This window comes from Maniola jurtina, chromosome Z, assembly GCF_905333055.1.
Source record: "Maniola jurtina chromosome Z, ilManJurt1.1, whole genome shotgun sequence".
In the NCBI taxonomy this organism is placed as follows: Eukaryota; Metazoa; Arthropoda; class Insecta; order Lepidoptera; family Nymphalidae; genus Maniola; species Maniola jurtina.
The window spans coordinates 5,474,569-5,489,754 of record NC_060058.1 but is presented as its reverse complement, the minus strand read 5'-3'; the positions used below and the strand labels follow the sequence as shown (position 1 = coordinate 5,489,754).

General features: G+C 34.8%; 1 protein-coding gene and 1 long non-coding RNA gene across 5 annotated transcripts in view; one reads left to right on the top strand and one right to left on the bottom strand.

Annotated features, from left to right (window-relative positions):
• Positions 1 to 607: 607 nt before the first annotated feature.
• Positions 608 to 1,383, bottom strand: LOC123880540. Its single transcript, XR_006799281.1, has 2 exons — positions 1,347 to 1,383; positions 608 to 774 (listed from the first exon to the last, which is right to left on the bottom strand). It is a non-coding gene; the product is annotated as an uncharacterized LOC123880540 (long non-coding RNA).
• A 660-nt stretch (positions 1,384 to 2,043) lies between these two features.
• LOC123880532 (transcription factor 25) overlaps positions 2,044 to 15,186 on the top strand; it is a 37,149-nt gene continuing 24,006 nt past the window's right edge. For 2 of the 4 annotated variants that reach the window (XR_006799278.1, XM_045928690.1), the window contains exons 1-9: positions 2,044 to 2,263; positions 2,457 to 2,552; positions 3,910 to 4,043; positions 4,136 to 4,312; positions 7,777 to 7,955; positions 8,302 to 8,381; positions 9,692 to 9,803; positions 11,951 to 12,017; positions 13,639 to 13,749. Coding sequence is in view for 3 of the 4 variants with exons in the window: in XM_045928690.1 (XP_045784646.1) it covers positions 3,924 to 4,043; positions 4,136 to 4,312; positions 7,777 to 7,955; positions 8,302 to 8,381; positions 9,692 to 9,803; positions 11,951 to 12,017; positions 13,639 to 13,749 (846 nt within the window). In the remaining variant the exon portion in view is untranslated. The remainder of the gene's footprint in view (positions 2,264 to 2,456; positions 2,553 to 3,909; positions 4,044 to 4,135; positions 4,313 to 7,776; positions 7,956 to 8,301; positions 8,382 to 9,691; positions 9,804 to 11,950; positions 12,018 to 13,638; positions 13,750 to 15,186) is intronic. The other 2 variants (XM_045928689.1, XM_045928688.1) reach the window with 2 other exon arrangements.

The window sequence follows — 15,186 nt, the reverse complement described above, 5'->3', positions numbered from 1 at the left end:
TATACTAGTATGAACCCCGTCTGTGCCGGCGCTCACCGACATACGCACAGCACCCCCGAGCAAAGACCTTACACTTCTAACTAGACTGTGCAGTGTGCACCATGGCGAAAAAGCCGGTCCGCATGAGAGGGCTCCCGTTGGTAGTGTGTCCTTTTCTAATTAGGTGACCATGATAAAACAGAACACAGGACATATTGTTTTGTATACTCCGACTTTTAACTAGATGCAGAAAAATGACATTTCGTCTTTTACTAAACTCCTAAATAACTGAAAATATTATGTACGCATGTACACTGTACTGACTCGCTACACTGAGTCTATCTGTTTCTCACACAATATTAGGTTAGGTGAAATAGCAAGCAGGGTACACCGTTACCCACGTGCGCCGGCAACTTCGGTCGAGCTTACTGCGTACTCATAAGGGTCAGAAGTACTTTTTTCTTTTCTGTAAAATAGGCATCATCTGACATACCGTTAATTTGACAACAACCTTACTAACTTTTCACTCCGTATTGAGTCAGTACAAAAAAGCTACATAATATTATTATTAAATGATTGATATGTCAAATGAACGTTATGCATATTCTAGACGAAAAAAAGACTAAAATTGCAATAATTATTTAATGATTTGTTTTTATACATTGCATTTTCCTAATATAACCAGGAATAAAGTCGTCACATTTAAAATGCGCATTGCAAACAACAGACGATTTTGAGATTTTTCCAGGCACTGCATTTCCCCACTTCAATTTCTGATTTTCATTCTTTGGAAACCTACAATACAAGAAATATAATGACTAACATAGATTAAGTTTCTGTTACTAACAAAACTTCGAGTCAACTTAAGTTAACATAACATAGTGTAACCTTGTTAGGTAGGTACCTATCCCAAAGGTGTATGCAGAGGTGAATATCACCCACATTACACCAGCTATGTTTAGGACCCAATAAAGGGCAAGTCAAGAGCTTCGCCGTTCGTCGGACAGTATTTCCAACTTCGAACTAAGATTTTTCTATATTAAAAACTAACTAGCTGCTCGACCCAGCTTCGCCCGGGAATTTCGAATAATATTTTTTATAAAACCATCTCCTGATACTAACAAACACAATAAAATGAAATATCCAATTTGGTGCCGTCGATCGGAAACTATGCGCGTACAAACATTTCGGAGATTCATTTCTATTATTTTGCAGTAAGTTTCATTTCTATTATAATAGTAGATTATTAGTATAAATCTCCAATTTAAGTCAGTCGTCGTATCTGCCTACTTCTACGAAACTAGAAAAATCTTTGATCCACATAATTCATGGTTAACCTAAAGAATAGGATTGTTGTTTTTACTTACCTATGGAAAGAAAAGCTGCTACCAGGATAAGACTCATATTGCACCCTGTCACACAACTTGAATTCACCATTTTTCATGAAAACAAACAGGTTTATTATGAAAATGTACACAATCGCAAATCGAAGTACGAAAATCAACCAAACAACCAAGTAAACAAACCACCATATTGCATTTAGTATTACCAGTCCCAAACATTTAAGTACTACTTTTACTCAGTTTTAATGGATTATTTTCTAAATACAACGAGATAATTATTATTCATATAAACTGTAAAAATATTAAAATTGAGTTTCAAAGTTTATGGTTTGTTCGTTTTGGTAAATCATAAAAATGCTAAATATAAAATTTACTACCATTACTACCAAACCCAATAAATTAGTTGAGTTGGCAAGACGTCAGACAAGGACACACTACCCCTGGAAGCCTTCTCACCAGGACCGCTTTTAGATAGCTACCGATCATAATGGAAATAGCTACCCTAAGATAATGTAATAGATCTCATTTTAGCCTAACAAAAATTTTTGGTACACAGTCTAGTTAGAAGTGTAAGGTCTTTGCCCCCGAGCGCTTTCAAAAGCGCGCTGCGTGCTCTGCCTTTTTGGAGTGTTTTTTTTGTTAAAAAAAAAACACTCCAAAAAGGCAGAGCACGCCCGCCAGCTAACACCGACACAGACAAAGTCCAAAAGCACACTCTATGCATACTGGTATATCTGTGCTGATCTGTGGTGGTGATCTGTGCGCATTTTGAGCTTGAGCTTAGCTAACCGTCCTGTTAATCTGATTATTGGTCCCTCCTATATTTCCATTTCACTGTCAAGTGTCAACAGTCCTCTTGGATCCTAACATTCAGTGAATTCTTTTTATTTCAGAATCCTGAATTCCAGTTCCAGTTGGTGTTACGTGGCATAATACTTCACGTAAGTAAATCATTTTTGTGAAGTCATTATAAAATCATTGTAGGACTTCACCATTTTTCGAAAGACCGACAATTTTGCAGACAACGAGTTGGCGGGTAGGTGGACACAAACGTACTGGAGTGACACTGCATAGGTCGCCACGTTGTCCAGATTGCTGTAGTATTTACATGTGCTCACCTGTGCTTTGTTTTAGGCATCAAGTACTTGTTCCAGAATACAGACGCGATCCGCTGCAACACAAACCGAACCTGACAACGAGATAACAAACACACTAGTAGCGCATTTCTAGGTAAGCATTCATTCATTAGTTATTGTTCTCAGTATATTTTAGGTTAGTGGTGATTAGAAATTGTTTGTTTCCAACAAGAAAACCTGAGTTGAGGTTGACAAATAGCTATACTTTGAGAATTGAGTCTTCGTAAAAATCGTTGATATAAATTATAATATGATGTCTCTATTGATTCAAGTCTATTATACAAATAAGTACTAGTTTTTTTTTTAACTTTTAAGTACTAGTTTTTGTTTAACTTTTTTGAAACTGTCTTTCATTGTTAAAGCAATTGATCTAAATCAACTATTCTATGTATTGAATCAAAAAAATGGTTTTATAAGGTTCTAATTTTTGTGATGTAGTAGGACGTACCACAATTTCAATATACTGTATTGGTGTTTTTAAGTGTTGACCTGAAAATCTGTCCTTTGGGAAAAACAAATATAGTGGACCCCCGGTAATCCGACAAACGTTTTGCAGGGCAGTGTCGGACTATCGAATTTGTCGGATTATAGAGAACTGCATAAGACCCCCTACAATCCGGCGTTTTTTATTAAAGAGTACCTTGTAATCCGACAAATTAAAGATCCAACGATAATATTCTATATGTCAAAAGTAAACCACATCACATCACACTAATATTATAAAGGGTAAAGTTTGTGTATGTGTATATGTATGTGTGTGTGTATGTTTGTTACTCCTTCACGCAAAAACTACTGAACGGATTGGGCTGAAATTAAGGATGGAGATAGATTATCCCCTGGATTAGTACATAGGCTACTTTTTATCTCGGAAAATTAAAGTGTTCTCACAGGATTTTTAAAAACCTACATCTACGCTAACGAAGTCGCGGGCATCAGCTAGTTCAATAATAAAATAAACTTGTCGGATTACAGGGGGTGCCGGATTAGACAGGGGCCGGATTACCGGGGGTCCACTGTATGTCCTAAAAAACAAATTTCATATTTATTGTTTTTTACTACAGCTGTGCCTATTTATCTCGTTTGTTAAATAAACAAAAACATAAATCAAATTAATTAATGATTAATAATAACTTTATAAATAATAAGTTAATAGCCAGGGACAGCATTTGAAATAGTTGATCCACCCAAATATCACTTAACAGTGAAAATACAGTGAAGAAACCTTGCACAGAGTTCTCCAAATGTTGAGTACATTTGGAGAACTCTCTCAGACATGCCAGTGTCAAGTGTGTCAAGTCTGCTAATCTGCACTTGGCCAGCTTGCTGGATTTTAATTATTCTCATTCTGAGAGGAAAGCCATGTTCTGAAGTGAGCCAATGGCTGTGGAAATGGGTCAATGATGATGATGATAAGTGTACAACATTCAAGTACATATTAATTTTGTTTACAGGTACTGATAAATTCATGTCTCGACAACTGAAGAAAGTACTTGGGCCACCTCAAATAGGTCCTGAGCACAGCTCGTCAGGGGAAGAGGAAGCTCATTGTTCATATGCTAGTAAAAAACGGATCTCATTTGCAGAGGTAAGTGAACAAGGTTCTTATAAAAATAAAATAGAATTTCTTAAAATAGAAAAACTAACAAAGTAATGTATTCATTGCATTTTATTTAACAGCTTGAGGTTCAGTCACCTCAATTAGAATATGAAACGTTTGAGTCGACAAGGAGTGAAGATAGTGCCTCAGAGGCACCAAGAAGTGCTATAAAGCAAACACATAAGTCCAAGAAGTCAAAGAAAAAGTCAAAGAAGAAGTCAAATAAATTGAAAACAAGTAAATCAACCTCTGCTACCGTAAGTATCAAACCAATTTTGGAAAAGAGCAACCGCCGAGTTTCTTGCTGGTTCTTCTCGGTAGGAACGGCATTTCTAACCAGTGGTAGATTATTTTGACGATTCAAAAGCATTTGTAAAAGTTAAATTGAATAAAAATATTTTGAATTTGAATTTGAATTAACTGCATGCAGTCTTGTTTTTCTTTAATTATTATTATCATTATTAAATTACTTATAAATGCACTACTGTTATAGTCCGCGCATTATGAAATGAGAGTATAAAATTACACAATGAATAAAATATAATCTACATTTAATATTTATAAATATTTTATTACATTACAAGTTATATTAATACGAATCATCTGTGTGGTCACTATCGTACACTAGTGAACATTTTCTCGTGTCTTATTAAATAGAGGCAACATGGCACTGCTTACTATCAAAATATCACTGCTCCACTTTACATTATAAAAAATAATATACTCGTAACTACATAATTACTAACTATAACTACAGTATTATTTTTATAATTAGTACTATTTAAGACGGGTAATCCAATGCTAGAGATGTCTTTTCGTATAAGAAAATAGTTATTATATATTTTCCATACAAACTTGGAGTTACCAGCTACTTATAAACCAGTAAAATAACCAGTATAAAGTTATAAACTACATTCTGTCATTTACTCGCACGAGGATGTGTTAGAATTTATTAGAAACTAGCTGTGCCCGCGACTTCGTTCGCGTGGAATAGTGACTTTTCGGGCAGCATGATTCTTTAAATTGATACATAACTTTTTTATTTATGAACCGATTGACATGAAATAAACACTAAATGTTAAGTGAAGCTTACTACAATATATTAGTGAAAATCGTATCTAATTCGAATAAGCCGTTTCTGATATTAGCGTGCACAAACATACAGACAAACAGACAAACAGATAAAAAAAAAATTACAATTTAGGGTTCGGCATCGATATAATAACAACCCCTGCTACTTTTTTTTATATATTTCCACTGTACAGACACCACTTTTCTACAATTTTATTATATGTATAGATAGATAGATATAGACTAGATGCCTGCATCTTCATCCACTTAGGTTTTTGAAAATCCCGTGGGTTCCCACGGAATTTTCAATTGCTTTCTTTGATTTTCTTGGGTAAAAAGTAGGAAACGCAACCCGCTCCAGCAATTTAATTATTTACTAAGAAATTTAATAATATTAAATCTCAAATTAAGCTGGGATATTTTTTCGGGATCAGTTTTTAATTCTTTTAAAATCAAAAATATATTATGAGTAACTATTCGAGTTTGCCCATTAATATCACCTTTTAATGTTTGAAATCCACGTTAGAGTATAAATTTTCCATTATGTAAAACTGTCGGCACCAAGCTACTGATATACAAAGCAATAATAAAGCCAATATGGTCATATGGCATACATTTTTGGGGATCAGCATGAATATTGAAGTTATATAAAGAACTCAAAGTTACATTTTGAAACAACTGTCCAACGCGCCATGGTTCCTGCAGATATCGGAAATCCACGAGCACTTAACAGGGCTCTCTCCGTCACTCGTTTCATACAATCGTAGTTCCAATTTCATTTGAATATTAAGCAACCAAAGTCCATGAAATTTTGCAGACATATTTTAGAAACTAATATCTGTGTCTGTAGTGTTTTAGATTTTTCTAAATATATGTAGTTTTAAAATTACAGGGGCTCAAAGATTTGTATGAAAATTTTTAAGACCGCGTAACTTTGAAACCGAATATTTTAACAGAAATCTGGAAAACCACAGACATAGATATTAGTTACTAGAATATGTCTGCAAAATTTCATGGACTTTGGTTGCTTAATATTCAAATGAAATTGGAACTACGATTGTATGAAACGAGTGACGGAGAGAGCCCTCTTAAACATCAACACAGTAAAGGAAGAAATTAAACCTTACAGTTGTAACTACAAAACAAGACTTACTAATCATCCAAATCGCCTGGCAGTGCAGTTGACAGCCGCAGGCAATCCGTCGACTAAAGAGAGCATATACTGGACATTTAGCTGAGACTTATAGAGTTTTCCCGCTGGGGAAGTTGTCTCCTAATGAACGCCAACTTGTCCTCCAACCAATCTGCTCATAGTCCACCGACTGATCGCATGATAAGGCAACCCCTCAAAAAAATATGTACAACTGTCAAGATCTAAGTGAGAAATAGAAATAAAATTCATGTAAAAAAGTCCTTATCTACTAGCTATCTATTAACAAGGTAACAACAACAAACAACAACAAATTCATTAAGGGTAGCTTTGGCCGCCGCGATAAGTTGGACTCAGGTAGCGAGTAGCGCACCGGTGGCACATCCTTACTGTTATTGACATTTATGGCCTGAAGACTCAATTCATAATGCGCGCACTATAGTACACTATTAATTAGTACACTACTATTACTGATAAAATATTATATTTAAGTAAAATATATGAGAGAAGCCATATTCTAGATCTAGGTAAATGCATCATGTCTTTTTCTATTTTTATTGTAACAGCATTTTTGGTTAGTGAAATAACAGAAACTAAAGATTTATATGTAGCAATTAAAATTGCCTTAAAAACACTGATAAAATTGTCTCTTCTTTGTTTTGTTTTCATTAAATCTAATTTGTGTGTTTTTTTAATAGACTAGCGCTTGGCTGTAATTAGATCTGTTGGCAAATGATGATGCAGCTTATGATGAAACTTACTTGCCTAGAAGATGTCTATTCACTAAATATAATATGTACTAGCTGTGCCCGCGACTTCGTTCGCGTGGAATAGTGACTTTTCGCGCTTTATATAGCCACGGACGCTCAGGCGCGAGGCGCCGTGATTCTTTAAATTGACATAACTTTTTTATTTATGAACCGATTGACATGCAATAAACACTAAATCCTAAGTGAAGCTTACTACAATATATTAGTGAAAACCGTATCTAAATCGAATAAGCCGTTTCTGAGATTAGCGTGCACAAACACACAGACAAACAGACAAACAGACAAAAAAAAAATTAATTACAATTTTGGGTTCGGCATCGATATAATAACAACCCCTGCTACTTTTTTTTTATATATTTCCACTGTACAGACACCACTTTTCTACAATTTTATTATATGTATAGATTGACAGATCACATATTCTGTAATCATAAGTTACCCACCAATAATAGTATATTATCTAAACTTATAAAAGGAAAAGCTGACTGACTGACCGATGCACAGCTCAAACTACGGACGGATTGAGCTGTTTGGCATGCAGATAGCTGTTATGAAGTAGACATCTGATAACAAAGGATTTTTGAAATTTTGACAGTTAAGAGGGTAAAATAGGGGTTACAAATTTGTGTAGTCCACGTGAACAAAGTTGTGCATAGTAAATAAGGAGACAAGCTAATTATGTATAAATATTTGAATCTGAAGTTTTAACTACTTTTTTATTATTTGACAGGCTGATGATATTGATGAGGTAGTCCAACAAGTGAATAATATGCTGGGAGAACCGTCTCCCAAAGAAGAAACAGTTTCAGACAAAAAACCCAAATGCAATATATTTTCAATAAGAAAAGTGCACCTAAATGCCTGTAATGAACTAGACAGGCGCTTTCCTGACGACACTCAGAAGAATCGGTGTGTTGACTACTTCTACTAGATATGGTACAAATTATAGGTATCAAAAGATGACTAAGGCATTGTGAAGCCTCAGGATGCTCCAGTGTCATTAGAGTGAAATGTACAATAAGTATGTTCTGAAAGATTTATGTTGTGTTGTGTATTGGTGGAGTGGTTACAAGCTTAATTTGCTATAATCCGCCAAAATATATAAGTCCGTATAGTACAACATGCAATACACCTCCCACTACTAAAGAAGCAGGAAAACCAAGCAACCTTGTATATCATCGATTTCCGCAAAGTAATACCTGCTTCTATAACTTATATATTATTTCTGTAACTTATATACATATTTATTTTTCAGAAGAAAACCGAAAGAAGAGCCTAGAGACATTGTTAGAAACCCAATCACTCCTCTAAAATCATATCAATTCAAATGCATGGGTAAGTGTATAAACCTATACAACTGAACCAAATGTACCTTTTCATAAATCTATATTAAGTACAATAATATAAAATATAAATAGGCATCACAAAGGAATTGAACCCCAACTATTTCCCTAAAAAACGTATTTATTATGGTAATTGGAAAAACGTCGGCCTCCTTGGCGGGGTATGATCCTGGGCACGTTTTTTTTTTTAAAAAAAAAGAATATTAGCCATGTTAAATGACTAATATTCCCTTTTCCACTCCAACTAAGCGTCAGGCTTGTGCTAGGAGTAGGTACGACAATAGTGCAACGGGCGGGGTTTGAACCGTCGACCTTTCGGTTTTCAGTCCACTCCTTTACCGGTTGAGCTATTGAGGCTCAATATTAACGTTATATATGTTTTAAACAATTAAATATCACTTGCTTGAATGGTGAACGAAAACGACCTAAGAGTCCTCCATAATGTTCTCAAAGGTGTGTGAAGTCTGCTATTTAACACTTGGCCATCTGGTGGACTATAACCAAAGTTTACCAGACTCTTAATAACCCCCGACCCAAAAAGATGGGTGGTATAAGTTTGCCGTGTGTATCTGTGGCATCGTAGCTCCTAAACTAATGAACCAATTTTAATTCAGTTTATTTTTTGTTTCAAAGGTGGCTTGATCGAAAGTGTTCTTAGCTATTATCCAAGAAAATCGGTTCAGCCGTTTGAAATTTATCAGCTCTTTTCTAGTTACTGTAACCTTCACTTGTCGGGGGTGTTATAAATTTTTAATTTACACTTGTTGAAAAAGACCTCAATAGTGAGCCGACGACGGGTTGATGATTATGATGATAAAAATGCCACTGCTTTTAGACCTGACAGTTTAGATACGCAGATTTGCTCTGGATTCGTTCGGGAGGAATCTTTCAATGGGATTCTAAGTCAGTATGAAATGTGTAACTGATGTGTGTTGTTTGTACCTTATGTGTTATTTTACCATTCATCCGATCGCAATGAAGCTTTGTACAATTCTCATTGAGACTTGCTGGAAGGTTTGAAGTTGAATCCCTCGATAATGCCCACGACTTAGTTCACGTGGCTTTAGTGGTTTTTAAGAAGCCCTTGAAAAATTTGATTTCTCAGCCCCCGGGATGCAACCTATCTCTGTAACTTTTGTCAAAATAGATTAAACACATGGCCTGTGAAAATCTAGCAGACAGACAGAAACACACTTTTACCTCCATAATATTGGTATAATTTGTATAGACACAGGGTGTCCTTAAATTGATACAAAATATATCTATTGTTATTAACTAATAAAATTGTTTGTTGTTTTTCAGGATTATCTATGGCAGTTATGTCTGTTCAAGATGGCATCACTTATTTTGCGTATACCCACAATGCAGAATACCAGACGCGCCACAAGCAAATGTTATCACTCTTGGCACAAAGGTTTGTTGTTTGCTCGAAATATATCTACTCATTTGAAATTAACCATGGCTTTCCCTATACCATAAAGATGTCTCTCCATTGAAGTTCCAAGTCCTGCGAGAGAGCATATTATGCTATTCCAATTTCGCTTTTAAGGGCAAGCTTCAGCACAGTCAACGCTTCTTATTATGGGTCAGTGTGTAAAAAATAAAATCATAAATATTAGGGACCATATTTTAACGATGAGCATAATAATAAAGTTTTAATAATAAAGTTTCACATCACTTGACCATGACCATATTTGTCACTGAGATAGCTTACATGTTGGAGTCGGAATAATAATACTTTTTATCCCGGAAAAATCCCAGAATCGCGGGCAGTAGCTAGTTTTAATAAAAGAAACATTACTGTCTAGAAGCATTAGACGCATACAAATGTTTAGCAATTGGGGATTAATTTAATGTGTTATTACAATTTTAATGTGTTATTCTACTATTATGCTTTGAATTAGTTTTCATTTATTTTTTATGCTTTGACTTATTTTTTTAATAATTATTAGAAAAGACTAATATTAATCTTATTTCGTAGCTGGTTGCGAAAAATTTGTTACCAAAGTGGATTGAAGGTTTTTCTCTCGCTCCCATGTTACCTACAGTATGGCCTCAAGGCAATAGTCCGTACTAAGGGACGCACCAGGCTGGAACTGTCCATATTATGTAGGATTTTACATACAAGTTCCATGCTCAGTAATCTTAATGGTATTTTAACTAGATAAAAAGTTGAACAGCACTAAAATCCAACTTCTACCTGAGTACTGTCTATAGATAGTACTAGTTGTATGTAGTAAAATTGTTTTTCTCTCTCAGTGTATTTTAACATTGCACTATATTTATGAACTCAAAATTTTCTACTCTTTCATTTGATATCTCACTGGATATGATAGCAAAAAAGATTACAGAGACCCCCACTTTTATGTACATAACACCTGTAACTATGTACTGATTTTGTTGTAAGTATGTACTGATTTGTTCATATAAATTGTCACCGGGACCATAATAACGAACCAATTGATACCTCATCCATCAAAATCGGCTCAGTAGTGTAAGCGCTACGGCGGAACACAAATAGAAAGAAGAAAGAAAGAAAATGAATTTATTTCATCTTGTGCAACTCACGTCAATTACAAACAAACTTAGGTTAGTAATGTGTTAGTAGTAGTTTTTAATAAGTACGTAATAATTATTCTTGCACCCACGTGGCACAAGATTAAAAAGGCCCCGGCTCAGCATTAATGCTGGAGGCTTTAAAAGTAAAACCTGAGCGCTGGTATTCTGCCGGGACCAAGACGAGTGACGCGCGAGTTCAATAGTTAAAGTAAAATAAAAAGTTATTGTGATATATAATCTTAAAGATAATGATTAGAAGGACAGTAAAATAAATAAAAATAAAAGCATAGTTAACATATTGTATGACTAGCTGTGCCTGCGACTTCGTTCGCGTGGAATAGTGACTTTTCGGGCAGCATGTACGTTAAAAATGTTCGCCGTGATTCTTTAAATTGACATAACTTTTTTATTTATGAACCGATTGACATGAAATAAACACTAAATGTTAAGTGAAGCTTACTAAAATATATTAGTGAAAACCGTATCTAAATCGAATAAGCCGTTTCTGATATTAGCGTGCACAAACACACAGACAAACAGACAAACAGACAAAAAAAAATTAATTACAATTTCGGGTTCGGCATCGATATAATAACAACCCCTGCCACTTTTTTTTATATATTTCCATTGTACAGACACCACTTTTCTACAATTTTATTATATGTATAGATAAGGTATAATAGGTATGAAAACGAGACACCAACGAGATACGGGCCAAGTGTAGTGAAAATATGTGAGTTTAATATAGCAAATAGCAGCTTCAAACCACCAAACTGAATAACCTAGAACTAATTAGAGATTTTGATCGTTTAGGAGTTTCTTTTTTAGGTTGTTCTTAAACGCGGGAACTGTACGTAGATACAATCATACAATGTACATACAAAGTACGTACATACATAGGTTGCTAAAATCGTAACTCTTCCTTTGCCGCAGTCGGGTAGAGAAGACAATAATTCACTGTCACTGTTGTCACTGTTTTTTGATTTTTCAACTTCTTTTCAGGAAAGCTGTAGAAGTAGTGCCTGTGTATGAATCGACACGCAATATGCACGTAGAGGGAATGCTAGAGGTCAGTCCAATTTTGTAATTTAATATATTTTATCTATGCTCACATCTTAAAATCTTGATTGTGAAATCAAAATGTGTTAAGTAGTTATTTTTTAAACAATTTCAAAAAAAGGAGGTTCTCAAGTTTTTTTTATTACTCCGCCAATATGAACTGATTTTGATAATTCTTTTTACGTTTGGTAGGTCATACTTCAGAGGTGGTCCCATTTTAGTTTGGTGAAGATCTGATGAATATCTTCTGAGACAGAGAACAGAGCTACTCAATGGATAAGAGTAAATTGCTCATGATCAGTTAACCAGACATAGCATATTTTAATACAGTGGGGCCACTAGAAATTGTAAAATAAAAACAAAACGAAAAAAATAGAAAAAGCTGACTTCTATAACCATAAACTCTTAAAAGTGAATAAGTGTAAATTAATAATTTATAACAACCCCTGACAAGTGAAGGTAGTAACTAGAAAAGAGAAGACTTTCAAACGGCTGAACCGATTTTCTTGGATTATAGCTAAGAGCACTCTCGAGCAAAGCCATCTTTCAAGAAAAAAAACTAAATTAAAATCGGTCCATTAGTTCAGAAGCTACGATGCCACAGACAGATACACAGATACACACGTCAAACTTATAACACCCCTGTTTTTGGGTCGGGGGTTAAAAATAATTTAATTCATTACCGAATATGTTATGTATACAAGAGGTAATGTAGTTCTATAATGTCATTTTTTGGAGTCGGTGCCAATGAGGTGCCAATGTGGAGTCACAAACAATATTAAGAATAGACTGTTCATATGCGGCTAATATACATCTTCTCCAAAAAATGTAATTTTGGAACTAAATTACCTCTTGTATACATAATATATTCGGTAATAAATTAAATTATTTTTTACTTTACTGCGTTTAATATTATTAACTTTTTTATTTTTCAAATGTACAAAGAACTTATTAGCTAGGGAAATTGGCTTTGTGGTTATTGAAGTGTGTGTTTTTTTATTTATTGAAAATGTTACAATAAAATTTAAAGTTAGACTTGTCTAATTAATTGTAGTACCAACAATTGAAATTTCATAATTTGTTAATTAAAACATTAGTTTAGTTTCAACATTAATCGGTACTCCGAGTACTATTAACATTAGCGTATCGGTTGAAACTTTTACCCATCCCAAGTCACCCACCGCGCGTAATGAAGTTTCCATGTTAAAAATGTACTGTGCAAATATTCCTGTCACAGAATAATTCTAATGGACCTATAAGATGGTTGTTGTTGTACAATCTTCATGATTTTGGAACATTAAGTACACTTACATTACACAATAAAGAAAATAATAACAAATTCAATTCAATTTTGTTTTATGGCGCGGAGCTGCAACGGATATATTAACACGTTAGCTCTAGCTTTTTACATACCAATCATACAATTTGATACGAGTAGATAACGTGATAATTTTTAGGGTTCCGTACCTCAAAAGGAAAAACGGAACCCTTATAGGATCACTTTGTTTCACGTCATCTGTCAATAATCTGATTGATCCATTAAACACATCTTCATCCATCTTCGCTGGTATCCACCAAATACCCATACACCAAGTGTCCATGGCACTAGGCTTAAAAGTATTTGTGCTTAGCTTTTCAGGCTATATTGCCAACAAGAAGAATACACCACAGCAATTACGCTGCTAGAAAATCTGATTGGCTACCTACAATTTATGGCACACCCCTTCTTCAACCTAACTAACGTAAGTATACATCTGAATCACACTAATATTATAAAGGAGTAAGTTTGTATGTGTGTGTGTGTGTGTGTGTGTGTTTGTATGTTTGTTACTCCTTCACGCAAAAACTACAAGACGGATTGGGCTGAAATTTAAAATGGAGATAGATTATACCCTGGATTAGCACATAGGCTACTTTTTATCCCGGAAAATCAAAGAGTTCCCACGGGAATTTTAAAAAACCTACATCCACGCGAACGAAGTCGCGGGCATCAGCTAGTATAGTATATACTGCTGGCCCCCGTTCGGTTGTAAACTGATCTCTAAATAATATGTTGAGTATAATCAGGGAGTGGGATGCAAGCTATACTGTATACAAGCTGTACCAAATTGCATGAAAGTCACATCAACAGATGGGCCGTGAAACCTAGCAGACAGACAGACACACTTTCTCATGTGCTTAGAAAAAATATAGACTCAATATTAGAACTTAACTACATTGTTAAATATTACCAAACAATATGAAAACCATAAAATACAACACACTTGTTATAAATTAATAATTATTTTTGTCGTACTGTAAAACAAGCTGTGTTGAGAGAACTTTCTAAAACAGGGATGTCATCTTCAAGCCTGGTGCGCCAATTAAACTTCCATCCTAGCCTCGTGAGGAAATGGGCGGTATAGTCTGAACACTTCAAGTATCAGAAGTATTTAAGAAAACCGGTATTGAAGTCACATCATATTGCAGCTCGACTTGCATTTGCAGAAAAATACATTAGGAATTCGGATACTTGGCAGCATGTGATTTTTAGTGACGAAAAAAAATTTAATCTTGATGGACCCGATGGTTTCAGTTATTATTGGCACGATTTAAGATTCGAAAAAAAAATTATGTCACGACCAGTTCAGGGAGGAAGATCTGTCATTGTTTGGGCTGGTATCTCCCGAGTTCAGAAAACCTATTAGCCTATATAAAAGGAAGAATGAACGCTGCCGGTTATCAGAATTTGCTTCATGATTACTTATTGCCTTTTATCACCTTAATTGAAGATTCCAATGTAATTTTCCAACAAGACAATGCACCATGTCATGCAGCTTCTACTACTATTCAATGGTTTAAAGAGTTCGGGATTCAGATATTGGAGTGGCCGCCTGCAAGCCCCGATCTCAGTCCAATGGAGAATGTGTGGAGCATATTAGCAAGGAAAATTTATGACCAAAATAAGGCACCAATCGCGAATGATCATCAACTAAAAGAAAGACTGGAGTTATCATGGGCTGAAATTTCAAGTTCTGTTTTGATGAAGTTGGTAGACAGTATGCCTGATAGACTGATAGATGTACTTAAAAATAAGGGAAAATGGACCAAATATTAATCAAAATTGAATTAAAAAAGACATTTGAGTTTATAATTTTTCTCAGAGTTTGTGGCATGTTGTAGACGTTATTATTAAAAAC